Raw genomic sequence first — 21,211 nt, forward strand, 5'->3', positions numbered from 1 at the left:
GAAGAAAAAGGAATAAATTATACCAGGACGTGAAAAATGATTTTTGCAAGTACTGAAAACTCAAGAAAGCTGTAAAAGTTTGCTGTCTACGCTCAAATAGGTGATAAATAGTAACCCTTCCTGACTTAACACTGCATCAGCCTGAAAAATGCCCTCAAAACAGTATGCGGACCGAACTTACCTTTATGTTCAATTCTGTGTACATAGCAAGTAGTTACCCATCCGTTAAAAACGAAGAAAGCTGTGTTTGTTATAAATGTCTGGGTACTTAATCTTCCTCAGACAAATTTCCGGACACAATTGAACCAAAACATCTGATTCGCGAAATGGTTGATTACTTTGATGACAAAAACGTAAAAGAAATCGCTTAAGACAGTATCTAAAATCTGATGGTAAGTAATGTTAAAAAGACCCAAACTGCACATGGGCTATAAGCGGTGCAGCACTGGAGACCTCCGAAATAATTTTGACCATTTGGGAATCTATAATGTTTTCTCAAATCACACAGCACACGGGCATATGTTGCATTTCAGCTCTACGGACATGCGGACGCCACGCATGACTATAGTGTTAAAAAGTACACAAAAAGGTAAAATCTTTGCTAGTAATTGAGAAAAATACCATGAGCTTTCGCAAAAGTTTAATCATTTGAAGATAACTTCTTCAAGCCGCTCTTTTCTACGAAATTTCTGGCTGCACAAGTATCACCGTAATAAAGCGTTTTGACTTGTGCCGCACTGTTCGCTTGTTTACAGAGGTTGAAACAAGATTATTGGCCCCGTTTACGTCGACTAAGCAAAATAATTGTTGAGGCAGAAGGGTGTAAAGCAAAAGGCAGGTTTTCTGACTAGTAACATTTCTCTCTTTGCAAAATACAATATTTTTTTCTGTTTTCCTGTTTCACACAACTAAAGGTTGATCAGCTAGCCCGAGGCCTGCTGTCACTGGGATTTTCCAAAGGAGACACTCTGGTCATCTGGTCCCCAAATACGTTCAACTGGATCCTCATGGCAGCAGCCATGGCCAAAGTTGGGATCATCTCGGTGAGTTTTTCACAGTCCGTCGAGCGCGTTGTAAATGCAGCTACATGATTACGATATAAAACTCGTGACGAATATTTTAATCAGTCGCCCTATTCTCACTTTGGTTTTGTGCAGTTCACATCTGTCACTTTCTGGGACGTTTGCTTTTGCAGGCGGTAGCCCAAACATCAGTCGAGTTAGCAGCCAATAACTACTGATACGCGATAAGCTAAGCCATTTGAGCAGCTTTGTTTTTTGTTCCGTGGCCCGTTTAGATAGAGGTCCCTTCGCGGTCCGGTGAAACGTGATATTAAGATATTTGTGCTCCCCCACAATATTTAATAAAAACCGGTTAAAAGGGCGTGTGCGCAAAATGGCGCCTCGGTAAAGGGCCGTTGCCCACGGCATAAGGTAGAAAGTACCCACACGGAACTAGCGGATACAATACTCGCGGAAAAATTTTGATTGTTTCGAATTATTAATAACCGTAGGCCTCTTTTAACACTTAAAGAATGCACAAAATAACGTCCCTTCGGGGTAATGTAGAGGAACGCATGCTACAAGTGAGCCATCAGAACACGTTTTCCTTTAGACTGCCCGTGCTTAATTGAATACTTCTGCATCTAGCGTAGACCAGAAGGAAGAGTCGCGCAGAGAACAAGCGCTGGAATGCTCCTTTATGATAGGCGCAGTTTACTGCCTTTATGGCGCTCGAGAACATTCCCGAACAAATTTACGCAGCGCTGTTCTTTTGCAGCCGTGTGCTTGCGTTATTACAGAGATAAAATCGATGCGTTAGTAATGATATTTGTTTTGATATTCATGTTAACCGTTCCGGCGTTTAGCACTTGTTCGCGCTATCGTTGCCATCTAGGTACCCTACCACACAGAAAACACATTTTGGAGAATTGCAAGCATTTGGTCTCTGACTCGCATTTTGTTCCAATTCCAATTTGCTCGGAACCCTGCCTGCCAGATTTAAAGAACAGTCACAAATAGGGCTGCCTTATCGCCTGCGCAGTCGATTGTGCATCAATGTCATCAACAAACTATCGTTGTGAGCACAGCACAGTCACAGAGCTAACAGAACGCACGTTTTATGCTCTACTTATAGGGCGCTTTGTAAAGATCCGCGTTTTTTATGCGCAACAAATCTAGCGCCTGTGAAACAACTACACCTGCGCGCTACGAGAGGCATGATGCACCTGTTTGAGTAATTAACATGCACTGTCACACTTGCCAAAGAAAGGTGGAGATTAAGGGCGCTAGATGGCACATAAAATCCACTTGTACTCACTGTACGAAAATTTAATAAATAGTTGCACAGATAATAATATTATTATTAATAATAATAATAATAATAATAATAATAATAATAATAATAATAATAATAATAATATTATTATTATTATTATTATTATTATTATTATTATTATTATTATTATTATTATTATTATTATTATTATTATTATTATTATTATTATTATTATTATTATTGACGAACAAGTCAGCCGCTTCACTGAAATAGTTCTCAATGGTATGCGCCAGTACATACCTCTGCACACTCCTACTCGCAGCAAGTTTCCGTTCTGGTTTTCCAAGGAACTTAGAACAGCGCTGAAACTTAAGGAGCGGGCCCACCATAAAGCGAAACGCCCTGGGCTGGATACATGGGCAGATGAATTTCGCCGCTTGCGTTCCCTTTGCAAACGCCTGTACAAGCGGGATCATGAGTCCTATCTTGAGTACTTAGAGAATAGTGCCTCTAATCGTCCTACTGAATTCTGGAGATACGTTCGCAAGCGTTCGAATAAATCTGATAGTCATATTCACTTAGTTGACTCTCATGGTTATGAAATTCGGAATGTCGCTGACGGCTTTGCTCAACACTTTTCCTCCGTGTACAAATCTCCACGTTGCCATTCCGTATGCCTTCCAGCAGGCGCACCTAATTCTGTTCTGCTTGACGAGAAGTTAGTAAATGAGAGTCTTAAGTGTTTGAAACCATCTTTGTCCCCTGGACCTGATGGCATTCCAGCCGCCATAATAAACGCCTTCAATAGTACCTTCGTCCCTGTTTTAACCACGATATTTAATAACTGTTTGAAAAATTCTGCCTTTCCCCGCGTGTGGAAAACGGCGCGTGTTTTCCCTGTCTTCAAATCAGGAAACAAATCTGATGTTTCGAACTACCGCCCCATTTCTATTCTTTGTGCAACCTCTAAGCTTTTTGAACTAGCTTTGCACGAAGTACTTTCTTTCCACCTCAAAAATGTAATCATACATAATCATCATGGTTTCATAAAAGGTCGTTCTACTACAACTAACCTTGTGACTTTTATGACGTATACATCAGCTGAAGTCCTTCAGAGAAGTCAGGTAGACGCTGTGTACTGTGATTTGAGCAAAGCTTTCGATGTTGTTACTCACTCATTACTTCTTCAAAAGCTTCTGCTTCTTGAGATCGACGTTTCAGTTGTAGCCCTCCTACGCAACTATCTTCTTGATCGGTCCTGCTTTGTCAGTGTAAATGGACAGACCTCATTTGTTTACACTCCAACCAGCGGAGTTCCTCAGGCCCGCTTCTGTTCTCTGTTTTTATCAATGACGTTTCCTCCGTGGTCAAAAACTCCTCGTTTCTCCTTTATGCGGACGATATAAAAATGTTCAAGGCAATACATACCCTTCATGATTGCTTGTCATTGCAATCGGACATATCCGCCTTCTCTGATTGGTGCTTGAAGAATGGGCTCACTCTCAATTCATCTAAAACCAAGGTTGTCTCATTTACGCGTAAAACGCACAGTTTTCTCTACTCTTAGTCTGTGAATGGTAGGCCGCTGCCCAGGGTTGATGAAATTAATGACCTCGGCGTACTTTTCGACCGTAGCCTCAGCTTCTCCTCTCATACAAAACGCATTGCTCTACGGGCTATGCGTACACTCGGCTTCATCTGTAGGCTTTCGAGAGAGTTTCGAGCCCCACTTCCTTTCTTAAAGCTCTACCTCTCCATATGCTTGCCGCTTTTGGAATATGCGTCTGTTGCTTGGAACAGCACTTGCCAGTCAAACTGTGAAAAAATTGACAGAGTTCAGCAAAAATTTTTACGCATATTTCAACATCGGTTTCTTGCAAAACTTCCAGCTCTCGTCCCAGACGGAGTAACTCACTGCAGCTTCCTTCTCTTAGCTGCCGTCGCGTGAGGGCAGATATAATTTTCTTGTATAAACTTCTTCATGGTCACATTCTATGCCCTCAGCTCCTAGCGCGTATCCTTTTGCGTGTACCGCGAAAGAGCATAAGGGAATTCAGACCATTCCAAGTTTCTGCGCTCCTGCACTCCCTCTCCCCTCTGGACAGAATGCAAAAGTTGTTTAATTCTCTTTGTCCTCACCTTGATATATTCGAAAATTCTCTCCCTTCCTTTATACTGGATGTCCGTGACGTTCCACCTTGAGCACTCTTTTTCTATTACATAACTTCCCCTTTCATGCATTTTGTCTTTACTACACTTGTGCATTTGCACCGGTATTATGTTGTTGTTTTTTCTCCTTAATTGTTCATCACGTCTACTTGTTTTCATTAATATTATTTCTTTAATACTGTGTACTCACGCCTGATTGTCGGTAACACGTTAACTAATTACATTTCTTATTGTGTATGAATGTACTTCTAGCTTGTATTTCACAGGTTTCTTATTCGTTCATATTAGTATTGGCTTTATTCTTGTTTGTATTTTGCTATATGCTGTACTTGGCTGTTATCGGTCGTTCTTGTGTTCATTCTCTTTGTTTATTGTTTCATTAGTTATTTATATGTCTGTTGCCTGTTCTAGCTGTTTTCATTTACCGCTCCTCTCGCTGTTTTCTTGTTTTCGCTTTTTTGCTTCATGCTTGCTGTCATGCCTAGTTTATGTCTTTTTTTCCTATCACCTTGACTGCTGCATTACCTCCCCTGAGTGAATGTCGATGAGGCCGCGTCACAAAATGGCACTGATAGCCCGGCACTGACAACGTATGCACGCACGCATCTGTAACATTGATTTCCGTCAAGACGAATACATCAAGAAACCCAATTCCTGATATGGCAACTAACTTAAATTCTTCCCAGTATTTTCGAAGGCTTCTGACATTGGTGTTTACGACAGTAAATTCATTCTCTGAGCTCTGATGAAATGTGTCCTTGAAAGACCTAAAGTTCGGTACCTGGAAGAAGGTGCTGTCTATGGCAATTATACGATTAGATCCAAGTCTGCTGGCTTAGTTATTCGGAGAAAGGACGAGCTTTCAGATTTTTTCACAAATATCTTGCCCCGTTTAACCCAAGCAAACTTGTACTCATTTAGTTTTGCCTTGGTCCTTGCATGCCAGAATAGATCTCGGTTCAGCTTTGTCAGGTTCTCGTTGAAAAACATTGTTTGTCGCTTTCCAGGTTCGCAAAGACTCCCAAGCTTCCCGCGGGCTTCGAACAACTTTTCTCTAGAAGCAGAGGAAGTGAAGCGCACAAGAATCCTAGGAATAGCGTCGCGCCTGCCTGGTAGCCGATGTATTGCTTCAACTTCTGACAGAGAAAAATTTTGGAGTTGTAGCCTTTCAGCAATATCACTCAGGAATTCCTTAAGATTTTCATCTGCTTCCTCTTTGAGTCCATGGATTTCCATGTTCATGTTACGACTGTACTGTTCACTGTCATTTAGATCGGCTTGCATCCGGTCTAGCTGTTCGGCTTGTGTCTGGACAATTGCTCTGAGGGCGGATACTTCTGCATCTCGAGAAGACATTTGTTCCTTAGCTGCTTTCATTTCTTCGAGAACAGAATCGTACTGTTGTGATAAAAATGTCACAGAGCTTTCCAATTCTTGAACTGTTTTGGTTAATGTGGTCACCTCTGTTCTCAGAAGGAGCAGCGAATCAACCTTCGTGTGAAGGTCTGGTAAGCATTGTAGGCTCTTTTTGATATCCTGCAGTTCCGCAAGCTATGCCGATGCCATGCCCGCACTCTCATCGACCTGGGCAGCATCATGTTGCGAGTTGGAATCGCCTGTGCGTTTTCTTGCCGCTCTGCAGGTCTTGCATACCCACACATCTCTTTTTGCTGCGCTCATTGTGTTAAATGTGTTAGGGGCAATTCCAGAACAATTTTGACCCAAATGGTAAGAAAACTTACAATCTGTACAGGTCATGAATTTGCCATCACCGGGCAGTACCTGGTGGCAAGAAGTAATACACTCTGTCACTTTCATACAGGGGAAGCGTACACAGTGTGCAGTCAGCGGCAGATACAAGCACGAAAGATAACAGCCAAAATGAGACTACCTGTTGGGGTACAACATGTTAGCTTCGGCCAACGCACTCGCCGCTGACTGCAGGGGATTTCCGCTGTCCGCAGGCTTAAATAGCCTGCCGGTGATTCCTGGTTTTCAGACGAGTAGCCGCTTGCCGCAAGAATCAGCAGAACGGTCTGCGCCGATGAAGGTGATAGCACGGTCCGGGGTGTCACGATGGCCGCAGCATCAAGATCACCGCCGCTGATTCCTGGTTTTCAGACGAGTTAGTCGCTTGCCGCCAGGGTCAGCAGAACGGTCTGCGCCGATGAAGGTGAAAGCACGGTCCGGGGCGTCACGGGGGTCGCAGCACCAAGATCACCGCCTGTTGGGGTACAACGTGTTAGCTTCGGCCAACGAACTCGCCGCTGACTGCAGGGGATTTCCGCTGTCCGCAGGCTTAAGTAGCCTGCCGTTGATCCCTGGTTTTCAGACGAGTAGCCGCTTGCCGCCAGAATCAGCAGAACGGTCTGCGCCGATGAAGGTGATAGCACGGTCCGGGGCGTCACGATGGCCGCAGCATCAAGATCACCGCCGCTGATTTCTGGTTTTCAGACGAGTTAGTCGCTTGCCGCCAGGGTCAGCAGAACGGTCTGCGCCGATGAAGGTGACAGCACGGTCCGGGGCGTCAAGGGGGTCGCAGCACCAAGATCACCGCCTGTTGAGGTACAACGTGTTAGCATCGGCCAACGCACTCGCCGCTGACAACAGGGGATTTCCGCTGTCCGCAGGCTTAAGTAGCCTGCCGTTGGTCCCTGGTTTTCAGACGAGTAGCCGCTTGCCGCCAGAATCAGCAGAACGGTCTGCGCCGATGAAGGTGATAGCACGGTCCGGGGCGTCACGATGGCCGCAGCATCAAGATCACCGCCGCTGATTCCTGGGCCCGCTTGCACAAACGCGAGCCTTCAAGTCCAGACTGTGTGGAGAACCTGTTTCCCCCCCTCCGTTTCGATGCGGCCCATCTTCATCGTCGGCCGTCGGGACGGGCAGCCCCGGCTGGGCGAGGAGGGAAGTCTCCCTCATGGGGGAAAGGATGGATGGATGGATGGATACGGCTGAACCCTTTACATCGGGCGGTGGCTCAAGCCACCTAGCCATGTCTTGTGAAATTTTACTCCTGTCTTGCTTTTAGCCACCAATCAGATAACCTTCGCTTGGTTACTTTCAACCTCTTAAAATCCACTTTCCCTTCACTATCCCTAAACCCCAATGCCTTGGGTAAGTCAGCCCCGCTGCCTTCCACTGTAGGGTGAAGCCCTTTACAGAAAAGTATCAAGTGTTCAGCCGTTTCCTCCTCCTCTCCGCACGCAATGCACAAAGTGTCTATCTCCTGGTACCTGACTCTATACTTCTTAGTCCGCAAAACTCCAGTCCTGGCCTCAAACAACAAAGAACTTCCCCTACAATTATCATAGATATTTTCTTTGACAATTTCCTGTTTAAAGGTCCGGTATGTTTCTAGTGCCGATTTCGTTAGCATCCCTGTTTTCCACAAAGCTCTCTCTGTTCCTTTAACCTTTTTCTTAACCGATAATTGCTGATTTGCCCCCTTACTGCTGTCCAGATATTTGCTTGTCAATTTTCTAGTTCGCTTTCTCCATTTCGTGTCAACATTCTTTATATACAGGTATCTGAAAACTTTCCTAGCCCACCGCTTTTCCTCCATCCTTCTCAATCGTTCCTCAAATGCTATCTTACTGCTAGCCTCTCTGCTCTCGAAAGACGCCCATCCCATATCACCCTGTACCCCCTGATTTGGTGTATTGCCATGTGCTCCCAAAGCTAACCTCCCTACTCCCCGTTGCCTAATTTCCAGCCTTGCTTGAACATCTGGCCTCATACACAGGACCGCATTCCCGAAGGTCAGGCTAGGGACCATCACCCCTTTCCAGATCCCTCTTACCACCTCATACCTATTGTAATTCCACAGTGCCCTATTTTTCATGACAGCTGCATTCCTACTAGCTTTATTCATTACATATTTTTCATGCTCTGTCAGATACTCAACACTGTTATTTATCCACACCCCAAGATACTTGTACTCATTCACTACCTTTAGCACGAACTCCTGTATTCTATGCTCGCCGCCCTCTTCATTAAATGTCATGACTGCAGATTTTTCCTTACTATACTTGAAGCCTAATCTATCTCCCTCTGTACTGCATATGTCTAACAACTTCTGCAGGTCTTCGTTGTTGTCAGCCATTATCACTATATCGTCCGCATATATTAGTCCCGGTAATGTCGGTTTAATCAATTCCCCTTGCTTGAAAAAAGATAGGTTGAAACCTAGTCCGCTCCCCTCTAGCTTGGCCTCCAAACCTTGCAGGTACAACATGAACAACAAAGGGGACAGAGGACATCCTTGTCTAAGCCCCCGCTGTATCTCTACAAGCCCTGATACATTTTTTTCCCATTTTATGAGCACTCTGTTACCTCTATATATATCTTTTAAAAGATTAATTACTCCATTTTCCACATTCAATGTGCCCAATATGTCCCACAAATGCTCCTGAGTAACGTTGTCATAGGGTCCCCTAATATCCAGAAATGCTAGCAATAAGGGCCTATGTTCCTTTTCCGCAATTTCTATACACTGTGTCAATGAAAATAGATTGTCCTCCAATCTCCTTTGTTTCCGGAACCCATTCTGTAGTTCCCCTAGCACCCCCTCGTTCTCCACCCAAGCCTGCAGTCTATCCTTTATAATTTGCATCACCACCCTGTAAACCACAGACGTCACTGTTATGGGGCGATAGTTACTTACGTCTGCTTTGTCCCCCTTTCCCTTATATATCATGTTCATTCTACTTAATCGCCATTCATCGGGGACTTTCTCATCCACTATCATTTTGTTCACTACCTGTATTAATGTTTGCTTGGATTTTGGTCCTAACTTCTTTATCAACATAATCGGGATACCATCTGGTCCTGTTGATGTGCCACTAGGAACCTTCTTCTCTGCCCTTTCCCACTCTCCTTGCTCAAGTGAAGCTATTGCTGTAACCGGTCTATCCTCCTTCGATAAATTATGTACCACGTGCTTTGCTGAAAATGTTTCCGTCATCCTTGTTCCTATGTGTTTTATTGCTTCATCCCCTTCTAGTCGAATACCCTCATCTGTAACAATGAACCTTTGTTCTAGCCTAGTTTTATTACTCATTGCATTTAGATGTTTCCAGAATTTTTGGGCTGCTTTTCTATCCTTTTTATTTACTTTGACATCCATTGGGCACCCTTTCTTCTAATTTTCTCATTAATCAAATAGGATGCGTCCCTTCTACACTTTATGAAGGTATCCCATTTTCTGTCTACTTCGGGTTTTGGTTCCCCCCTCTTCTTGGAATATCTGTGTTCCCTGGATGCTTCCTTGCGCTTTTCTATTTCCCTCTTGACCTCCTCATCCCACCAACTCTTGGGTTTGCATCTTTTCCCTTTTAGCTTTACTCCCACCTTAGCTAGCTCTAGCTCCAGTAATCGAGTTAATTTGGTATAAGTCCATTCTGTTTCACTATCCTCAAAAATTACTTTCTCGATTTGTTTGGCTGCTACTTCCAATTGCTTTTCTGAGTAAAAATTTCCCCCTGATTGTTTATCTTGATTCAGTCCTACATTGCTTTTTCTTCTGAAGCTCAACTTGATACGCTTGTGGTCACTACCTAAACTTCTGGAACCATCTTCATCTATGCTCCTTACCCCTAATCTGTTATACATCCTCTGTGACATTAGTGCATAATCTATCGTCGAGTGCAGACTCCCCGCCTTCTAATGTTATGAGCCCTTCACACTTGTCGGTGCTGTTGCATACAACTAAATCATGCCTGTCACACATGTCCTGCAGCATGCTTCCTGTCGAATCCGTGTACCCATCCAGGTCTTCTATGTGTGCATTCATGTCGCCTAATATAATTATCTCGCCCTGTCCTCCTATCTCATCAATGTCGCTTGCAATACATTCTAACATTTTCCTGTTTTCCTCTTTGGCATTAACCCCTGTCCACAGGTATACAAAGCCAAGGAGTGTTTGCTTGCCTGCCACTGTTCCTTTTAGCCATAAATGTTCCCTGCATCCCAGTCTAACCCTTTGAAAATTCATACTTTTATGAATGAATGCCCCAATTCCACCTCCCTTTCTGCTGCCCTCTGTTCTATTGCAATATCCCCATGCGTAGTCTGGGTTACAGGGTGGTTGCTCCATGTCTCTAAGATGTGTTTCCGCTAAACCATATACCATTAATTCCTCCTGTCTTAACTGTTCTTCTATTTCCTCCCATTTCAGTCTATTCCTGCCACCTTGCATGTTAATGAAACCTATATCTGAATTAACTTGGCCCTGGCGCTTGCGTCTTTTTCTTCACCTATGGTTCCATTGTCCGTTTGATCTTAATTCTTCCTTCTCTACACTGGTTCCTTCAGAGCTCTGGGTCCCCCCAAAAAAGCTGTTGCCTGGCGACCTATCCTACTACCCACCTTCTTGCCAGTGGCACCACCGTAGTAGATGCCATCCTGTGCAAAAGGGTGGGGCCTAACCTCGTACACTTCCCTGTTGACCTCCATCACCTCGTATCTTAGTCGTCGACTCAATAGCCTAATTACCCGATTAGTCTCCACGACCCTCCTTTCCGTTTCGCGAGCCTGCCTCTGGACCTCTGGGATTGTGCATATGGTCACATGCACACTCTCAGAGGCCTCTCTAAGCCTACGCATCCCCACCTCCAACTGCGTCTCAAGATTCTGGCTCCTCCCCTGCAGTACATCATTGAGACCAGCATGGATGACCACAAGGTGTTCGCCATCCATGCTACCCACCACCACCTCCCGGGCTCTGGCCATTGCATCCACCATGCACTTTCCCGACTGAGCCTCCACCTGCACCCTCCTGTATGCCTTCACTGCCGTCAGAACGCCTCCCTCAACCCTGGCTACATTCGAGTCCCCGACCACCAGAACTCTCCTGTGCCCCAAACGTTCGCTTCCTAATTCCATCTGTTGGCCTCCGGATCGCTCTAGCTGACTCTCCTGCCGCTGTACGCTTTTGTCGCGAGTTTCCATGCCCGCTTTAACCTTTTTCATTTCGTTCGCATTTTTCTCACTCAATGCTCGCTGCACTACAGCACTGTACGATCGACGAGCCTCGTCCTCCACCTGACACTTCTCCGAACTGGGGTGCCCAGCCGGCCGCGACCTGAGCGCTTCAACCTGTTTTTCTAGCTGGGTCCGCTTTTCCCGCTCTTCTTTAATCTCGCCCACCATTCGCTTCAACAGGGCGGCATTATTCTCCTCCTTTTTAATCAAATCGGCGACCTGAGCTTCCAGCTTAATCCGATCCTCTCGTTCGACCTGCCGGTCCGCATTAAGTGCATTAAACCCAGCTTCCCATTCCCCTTTTAACGCATGAACGGCGTCCCCAAACCGCTTGCACATCTTACACACGAAGCTAGCCTCACCCGCCTCGGCTAAGCTCCCGAACCCTGTCTCATCTAAGTAACACCAACGGTCGCACTCCTGACACTGTACTAACTCCCCGTCCTTGTCCTCCTTAACTTTCCTAGCTTGCCGACCCATCGTCCGGCCGACTACGCCTTGTGAAAGCCCGTCAAAATTCCTATGCGTAAAAACCCGCCAAGAATATTACACAAAACTTCGGCACTACGCAACGTAAAAGCCCGCCAAAATTCCTACAGAAGAAACCTTCGGCACTAGTCAACGTAAGAGCCCGCTTAATATCCTGCACAAAAACCTTCGGCACTGCGCAACGTAAAAGCCCGCCAAAATTCCTACACAAAAAACCTTCGGCACTACACAACGTAAAAGCCCACCAAAATTCCTACACAAAAACCTTCGGCACTACGCAACGTAAACGCCCGCCAAAAATCCTACACCAAAAACTTTCAGCAATACGCAAGGTCAAAGCCTTCCAAAATTTCTACGCAAAAACCTTCGGCACACACACTTCCGCTAGCCTTTCTACCCTTAACTCGGTTTAAAACTACTGCCCGAAAGCATGTACAAGCGCAAAAACCAAAAGGCACTTAGCTTCAGACGTAGTCGCTGGAGCTCCGAAAAAAAGCGTCCGCCTCCGACGGTGTCACGAGGGAACGGCGACGGCAGCGCCACCTCGTAGGTTACGCGGAACTCTGCGGAACCGGAGAGAGGCCCTTCGGGATCCGGCCAGCGTCGCGAGCTGTTGGAGCCGCACGCTCCCGCCACGTTCCGCGGCAGGCGCACGGGGATCCGTTGTGCCTTGCCGCTGGACTTCTGGTTCCAGGCAGAGAAGCGAGCGCAGCAAACGCGCGCTCTGACCGCCTTCCCCAGCAAATACTAGGGGATGGCTTTGCCCCAAGAATGCAGCGCGCACGGGAAAACCCGGCCGCCATTATCGGCGCATACAAATGTTCGCCGCCGATACCTCCGAAGTCGCGCCCCTGCCCCAGCCGGTAAGTCGGAAGTCCTTCTTACGTAGCCTTCTATTTCCGAGGAATGCCTCGTTGATGTTTTGTAGCTAGCTGGCCCGCTCTGTGTATTGATTGCAACTGTAATAAATAGCATATGAGTGTTCACGCTGTGTCGTCCCTTCCCTTTGTCCCTCGAGCACGAACCCCTCCGCGGTTAGCGAGCGGGAACGCTGCATCCGCGGAGTGGGAGTGCGGGCGGGGCGAAAGGCTTTGTCCCCCCATATTTCCACAACTGAAATCCGAATCTCGTCTTATTATAACCTAAGATGAGCCTGGACTTCCCTGCAGACGTAGTGTGCTTGCACGAACCGAAAAATCTGAACTCAATAATAATAATAATAATAATTGGTTTCTGTGGAAAGGAAATCGCGCAGTACCTGTCTCATATATCGTTGGACACCTGAACCGCGCCGTAAGGGAAGGGATAAAGGCGGGAGTGAAAGAAGAAAGGAAGAAAGAGGTACCGTAGTGGAGGGCTTCGGAATAATTTCGGCCACCTGGCATCTTTAACGTGCACTGACTTCGCACAACACACGGGCGCCTTAGCGTTTTTCCTAGCAGAGAAGCTGCTGTTCCTGATTTCTGCAGCAGTAATTTCAGGGCCTTTTATTCGGAAGATCTCGGCCTATGTGACAACCTCGGTTAGCCGTTTGGGCCCGTTTTAGAGATTGTGATCAAATCGTGTCTATTTTCCCATAGCTCAGAGAGACGCCAACTGCAAAAAGATGCTGCTCTCAGAACTCTGCTGTGACAACTGCCCTTTGACTTACAAAAAATTGCAGTTTGTTTGGTAGTGGTCGTGTGCGCATTACTATACACGAAATGTATCTAAGGCTATCATTCCTATGAATCAAATAATTTTGCTGTGTTTTTCACACCATAATCTTCGCCTGATGTGCACAACTGTATTTTAAATGTTTCCTAATAAATGTCCTTTCGTGTTATTTTGTGATTTTTGTGTCGTTTCCAATTTTACGATTATTTTGAAGCCGCTACCATTCCATCATTTAAACGACAGTATGACTGGACATGGCCATTTTTTTTGTGCCATTTAATGCGTATCTCTTTGTGATGTGTTTATCCCACCGAATAGAGCGAAGCGAGAAACATGGCTTCGCCATGCGGTCCAGGTCATTTTTTTTTCCGGCGCCCATTTATTTGTATTGTCACGACTGCAGAACTAATTGATAAAGTGAGTAAATATGTGCGCTCAAAAGTAGTTCAGTTGCGCGATAGGGACTTGTGCATTGGAAACTCCTCGTGATAACAATGGCCGAGCTTGTCACAAATGTTCACTTTAGATTTACTAAGAGCATTCTGGGCCATTGTGCACATTTACATGAAAAGTCCTGAGATGTGTTAAAGCAGCGCTGGTATGTGAGAGCGAATCATTTCAAACTGCGTATTCCGGTCTATCAGCCAGGTAGATGATAGCGCTATCTGTTAGTGAAGAACAGAATGATAGGGGAGCGTGCTGGAGGCGATCCGCAAAACACGCTACTTAAAAAATAACACCGGGCAATGTGTAAACATTACGCCTTCCCTTTGCTTTTGGTGCGCGCTGCGCATATGCAAACCCTTTGGAGGGGTTGCGAGTTTAGCCTCCTTAGAAGCTATTCTCTGAACTCCACACAAACAAACGGTCTAAGTATAATAATATGTTTGTTTACTTGTTTGTTTTGCAGGCAAGTGTTCATTTCGCTTTGACGGCTGCAGAGTTTGAAAAATGCCTGACAACAGTGAGTGAAATATTTCTTTCATACTATTCATGGTATGGCTTGTAGTTTCCCTTGGTGTTCGCACCTTTCTTCTGCGTGTTCTGCTTTACTATTTCATTGCTGCTTCTTAGCAGATCACATAAGCGTGTTATTAGATATAGTCTCATATTAAGTTTTTATTAACCTCATGGCTTAATCAGCATCCACCCGACAAGCCCGAAACTTACTTGTGTTTTTGTGTCTATCAGCAGTAGAACTTCTCTATACTGAGGAATGTTTAACCTGCAAGACACAAACTGAACAAAGAAGGGCCGACTTAGAGTGCTCAGCTAATGTTTTAACAAGAGCGACTTGTCTTTGTCTGGGGCAAGTCCTCTGGACAAGAAAAGCCCGCTTGTAGAAACATATTCTAAGCATCTTTGGGATGCGACCTCTGTTCTTTAGTTTGCGTCAAGAAGTTTGCGTGCACTTTAATACGTGGAAGATAGCATACTGCCGGCTCATTGTAATTCCACGTGATCTGCTGTCCAGTAAAGTCTGAACTTCGATATTTGCTGTTTACGCCTCCTGTTTAATTCTCATTTCCAGCCGGCGCGCATTTAATTTTCGGCAGTTACCTAAAAACAAAAGTTCCGCTAGCATTCATTTAACCGAAATTTCGACCATGTATTCCTCTTCTATAATTCCTGAAACTATTGCAACACTTCTCTAAATGATGTCAGTCCGACATGGCTACTTTTACAAAAAAAAAGGGTAGGTAGCTTATGCATTCAACATGGACTTGAAAAGAGGTTTAAATTCTTGCGTAGCTACACGGCGCTGTTAAGGTTCCCAGAGAGCACAGGGATAAGGTGTGCGGAACAAGGCACTGCCCACGTGAGCTATCTACTAGTGATACGTAAATCTAGTAATACGTAAATCAGAGTACACGCGTATTTTTATTTCCGTGGGCCTAATCTGCGGTTATGTAGTCTGCGACTGAAACTATTTATGCACAGAAACCTAAAAACGAAAACCAAAATAAAAGCGAAGTCGAAGCCGCCACGGGACTGGCTGAAAAGCACTCCACGCGTTGGTTGACTCCTCCTACCTTCAGAGTTGTGTTGAAAGAAAAGGCGGGAGCCGGGATGTTTAATTCGATTTAAATTAGAGATATCGGCCGCACAGGAAAATAATTCGAAGTTTCTAAGAATGCTTGGAACGTGTAGGTCGATTTCCCATGGTGGTAAAATGACGAGTTCAGATTCCTCTTTAGTGCACCTTTAACAGCCATATGGCCTACGAAAGTGACTTTTAGATTAACGATAAGCCCAGCAAGATATAAGGGTCTTTAAATGTGACCAGTTTCAACAGCACTGCCAACTTCAGCGGAGTCTGGCACTTCCCTGCTCAGAACTTCCTTCAATGAGCAGCAGTCATGCGTAACTCCACTACATTGCACGATGTCTTTATGCTGGAGTTCTTTTACAGATAATTTATAGAGTGATGCCAGCCGCATTCATAGCCTCGGTGACAAAACTAGAAGTGGTTGCCAACAGCATAAGGTCCCTTTGCGCGAATTAACCAGAGAAATCTCTCACGTAAGCCACCGTGGATAGCCGGTTCGCGGTATGCCGGCGAAACCTTCTTCATCATCGCCATCGTCCCCAGCAACATAGTCACGTCTACTGTAGGGTAACGGGGTCTTATATATCGATGCAGACTGCTGGGATAGTTTCTTTAGTTGCCTCACCGCAGCGCAAAAACAAAAAAATGAACACGGACGGACGAAAATACATCACAATGCGCTGACTCTAACTGCGCCTACATTTGCACAGCTGAGCGTGCAAGCCTACGCAGGAAAAAAAAACACACAAATATTGAGCTGAAATTTCACGCCCGTCTTAACAGCAGCGATAATCCAAATAAAGAAAAATCATCCCACAATTAAATCAAAAACAATTCTGCGCACTGAAGGGACTCGGTAGACTTTATCAACAAGTGAACGGGCAGCATTGAAACATCTGTGAGTGCTTCAGCATACTCGAGAAAAGGCGGTCCGTATTGCTTAAGAGCACATAAGCTTTCACTTATCTTCAGCGAGCTCATCGGCTTAAGGCGCGTCGAACCTACCCTGGCATCTTTCAGATTCTGAGCCCTCCCGCATGAATCTCTGCGAACTGCATCTACAAGCAGCGTCTCTTGGAACCCTACTTGCCGCGAAATACAGCTGTCCGGCTGATTTCGCAAGTAAAATTTGGGCATCGGCACAAATTTTTTTACGCGGACTCCGAAGGCTTGGGTAACCCGCCGACCACTTCAAAATAGTGGCAACCCGTCCTTTTTGTTAAATAGTTCTTAAGTTTTAATCTACTGGCAGAATAAGTTTTAAATCCAAATTTCCCGACCATAAATGCGTATTTCACTGCCGGGCAAACGTCAGCGTAGCGAGAAAGGGACAGAGAATCAATTTTTACTCAGAACAATGATGTGATGAAGTTGGCTTCAGTTTCCCTTTAACGTGCGTGTGCTGACTTATTCATGCTGTTGTTGTAGTTCTTTTTGTTTCGCCCAAAGCCACTCATACTAGTATCATTTGTGTGGCTTGACATGGTATACGCGAAAGTGTACTGGCGCGAAAAGTCGAAGACAACACAATACAAAATCCTGCTTGAGTGTGCGAGAGCAGCATTTTATTCGCCATCACACACAAATCGTATGTCAAACAAATGCTTTACATGTGATACAGGCGTGTTCATGGTCCACATCGGAGCCTGGGAGGACGCGATTGCAGCAGAAGGGTCTGTGTCGTGTGTCGGTCGCGCCTGAGGAAAGGGAACAGGGCGGATATCGTAAGAAAGGAACAAGGAAGGGCCGGAGGAGTGAATGCGATGCTATTTTGGGCCGAAAGGTCCGGCGCATATATTTTGTGTCAGGACACCCACATCAGACAATAAGGAGCTTCTGGTCGGCTAATAAAATAGGGGGTTTATTAGGGCGACAAAAAATTTCTCTACTGTTATGTGGAGTTTAAGGTCCTAAAGCTGTACATCGGCCAGAGAGATGCCGAAGTGGATGGCTCAGGATTTATTTGGGCAACCTGGGTCCCATTCACGTGCACTGACTTCGAATCGTGAATTGTGCATCTTGCCTCTTTCGGCACACAGCCGACATGGCTGACAGGGCCGGTGTCCGATCCCGCTTCCCGGGGCGTGGTAGCCGAATGCCCTACGACTAAGCCACTGAAGCGTGTAGAAGCGTGCTTCGCGAATGGGTTTCTTCTCGGCAAATGAGGTCACCGATTGAAGACATAAATATATCGTGCTTCAGAAAAATGACTTTGAGTCGCTGCCTTGGGAGGTTTCGGGGAGCATTGCGTTTTTCTTGAGGGCTCAAGTCCTCGAACTCAGATTCAGGAGAGTCCAAGGGATCATTTCCGTTAGCAAGAACATGAGGCCGTCCGTTCTCTCCGATGCCTTCGTGTCCGGGGACCCATTCTTACTTTATTTTAAGATTACTGAGGCATATGATATAAGGTAATGTTTAATATGTCGTGGCATAGTGGTGTTGGCGGAATACCCTCTGGCTTTCTGTGTGAATTATGATGCATTCGGTGCAGTGCCATTGTAGGACGATGGATAGTTGGAGACCTGTTCTTAATACATCCTCAGGCTACATTTGCGGCCTCCAAGATTCGGCGGCTTACAGTGCGTACTCGCAAAATACAAGCGAAATTTTATGCACTGTGCTCAAATTTCATTTCTTTTTTCATCGGTAAATACCGTTTATCATCATCGCTCACTGTTGTTCTTGACCAGGTGCGCTGTTTGGTTGGATGATTTGGAAAAAAATATCATCGTTCGAAACCTCGCTCGTAGCTGGCGGAGATGGGAATTACAAGCGCTTATTTCGAAATTTTCTTCCGGCCTCCCTCGGATTCATTTAGGTCATCGTTTGCGTCTATCTCCCTCTGGTATGCAGGGCGGTAAAGTAGTGGGAATGCTCATGCATATGTGGGCACTTTTCTTTTGAGAAATAGCGGCAGCAGCACAGCATAACTTGCAAGCGCCTGTCAAATGCGCTGAAATTCAATATTCTCCGAGCCAATTGTTTCTCATCATCGGAACCTACGGGCACTACCCGCCTTCGATCAGGGCGATTTTACTTCTTAGAGTATCTCTCTAGCAACCGTGAGCTTTCATGGCCTCCCGTATATCTAGCACGAATTTAGTATTTAGTGACTCGAAATATGCCTACGAAGTTTTCGAAGGGGTGACACCGCAAAGGATGTGGCGAGAAGTGACAAGAGAAACGAGCTGGTTCTTTTTATTCGCTTTTTACACGTGAGCACTTCACATTTCGTACGCTGACCCCGCCTAGGACATCATTGTGCTCTGAAGTGTATTTCAAGAGAAAACAGAACATTAAATGAACGGTTCCATCTTAAAGGTCTCCGTTTTCTTATGGTGGCTCCGAGCGCCGCCGAAGTCCGTGATAAGGAGCAGCTAGTTTTAATGGCTAGGTAGCTTTATTGGCTAGTTGCCGAGTGCTGGTTAAAATTCGGACGGTAAAAACTGCCTAATTTCGATCTGGGTTACGTACCCTGTCGTCTTCTATGACCACATACGGCTGCAGCGGCTTGTACACAGTGATTAAGGGTCATTAGTTTAGGGAGATCGCAGTATGTGGACTTCCACGCATTTGTTCTTTGAAGGCGGCTGCCAATTCGATGTGTTCGGGAATGTTCGCTGCCGATTCGGGAATGTACGCTTTGTAAACAGTTGGACAAAATAAAACATTATTATTATTATTATTATTATTATTATCTGGTGCAGTTCGTCTGCGGGTGTATGTGATAATAAACAGCTTTATGCTGCGTTTATACCTATACTATACCTTCTTCCTTATCCTGATTACCTCTCTGTCATCCTTTCGAATGTTTAGCATTAAATTGTATGACGTTGTTTGTTCAGCTGCTATTCTTGTTTTTAATTTTTGTCTTTTAATTCAAACATCAGGTTGGCTTCAAGGGTATCTTCATCGCCGAGCCATTCAAGGTGTTCGACTACTATCAAATGCTCTGTTCTCTTATACCGGAGCTCCGTCATTCAAAGCCTGGACAGCTGAACTCAGTAAAGTAAGTACATCTGCGCACTAGCTAAATAAGTCTGATATTTGGTTTAGCAGAGATTTTGCCACTGTCATCTCCAGAACTATTGAGGTGCAGTGATATGACGCACACCTGCTTCCTATCATTGTTCACAGCGTGCTTTCAGCCGTTTTTCAACAAGTCTGCCAGGAAAAACTGGAAGTCATTCTTTATTTACGCAGAATTTCACATAATCTTTTTAAGATTTAAGGCAAATTTCTGCACCTTGCAAGCTCTCTAGATTATGCAATCTGGTGGACAAGGGTGACATGAATCCAGGCACTAGCGGCAAGAGGCACTTGGAAGCGAATAAGCTTGTTGCATGTGCAACGGAGGTGGTCTACAAGATTCCCCTCTGTTGTGGGTGTTTTTATATTGAAGAAACCAGTAGGTCTTTAAATGATCGCTTGCGAGAGCACGCGCCTTCCTCCGGGGAGGCGGGGCGTTAGAATCTTCCCGTTCATTTCTGCAGCTGGGGCTGTTGCCCTCAACTCAGCCAGATCCAGATTATCGGAAGAAGGAAGGGATAGTTTGAAAAAGAGATTGTGCAGGCGATTGCCATCTTACTCTCGCAGCCGAATGAATGTGTTAGCTCGCCTTCCGTTTCCATCCTCCAGAAAGGATGGGGTTTCCGTTACACGTGCCCGTTTGGTTGCTTTCTTTGTCTTTTCGACGCGCATTTCGTTCCTGTAAGCTGCGGTTTACATGACCTCGGTTCCACGCGCAAGCGTCATGTTTTAGATCCTCTGATATCTTTTAATGTACTGTTTGCGTCATTTATGCTGAGCATCCCCCTAGCTTCCATGTGCGCATTGGTGTTTTTGTCTCGCCAATGGTCTTGTTTTCAATTTGTGTTTTACTTTCCATCTCACCCGATTGCAAGATGACACGTATCTCTGTCTATAAAAGCCATGAAGCTTTTCAATAAAACCTTAGTTGCGAGCACCGTCCTGTGTCGTCACCTCCCCGTGTCCTGTGTCTGCTGGGTGTATAGCCTCCTGATGTCTCACCAACTGGCCTACACATCTACCCTGCTGAGTTGCTATAATAGTTTAGATAAGTGTCTTGATCCCGAAAGGGAGCCTACAAGTGGCCTCAGTGGAGTTAATGAGAAGGAAGCAATCCTAAGTGCAATGAGCTGATTACCATTTGGAAAAGCGCAGTTCTTCCCAAGAAGTAGGAATTAAGTGTTGGCTGCACTGACCAATGGCCATCTCTATTCAGGCAAATGAGACGGCAAGAGAAAATAAATACGCGTATTTGTAGGTCATACAGTTTCAGATAACTTGTTGCAATAGATGAAATGGTAACGAGGAAGGTTAATAAAAAGGGGAAAGTGGAAAGGAAAAAAGAAGGAAAGAAAAAGAAAAAACGAAAAGGAAAAACGACAGTATCCATTACACCCTTATTCCAGATTTAGTGCCCGAGAAGACAACGTTGCACATCATTGGTTGGGAGCTGCCTTAAAAGGAGTTATTATTAAAACTATTTATGACAATTATTGTCAGATTCATTTTAAACATGATTAACTGTTTGCCCTTCATACGAAATGTAAAATAGAGAGG

At 45.3% G+C, this 21,211-nt stretch overlaps 1 protein-coding gene across 1 annotated transcript in view; it reads left to right on the top strand.

The window, feature by feature from the left end:
• The window catches only part of LOC144132456 (medium-chain acyl-CoA ligase ACSF2, mitochondrial-like), a 60,264-nt gene that overhangs the window by 7,049 nt on the left and 32,004 nt on the right, over positions 1 to 21,211 (top strand). Inside the window, exons 3-5 of the mRNA XM_077664868.1 lie at positions 915 to 1,043; positions 14,486 to 14,539; positions 19,516 to 19,634. Coding sequence (XP_077520994.1) covers positions 915 to 1,043; positions 14,486 to 14,539; positions 19,516 to 19,634 — 302 coding nt within the window. The remainder of the gene's footprint in view (positions 1 to 914; positions 1,044 to 14,485; positions 14,540 to 19,515; positions 19,635 to 21,211) is intronic.

This window comes from Amblyomma americanum, chromosome 5 (genome assembly GCF_052857255.1).
Source record: "Amblyomma americanum isolate KBUSLIRL-KWMA chromosome 5, ASM5285725v1, whole genome shotgun sequence".
In the NCBI taxonomy this organism is placed as follows: Eukaryota; Metazoa; Arthropoda; class Arachnida; order Ixodida; family Ixodidae; genus Amblyomma; species Amblyomma americanum.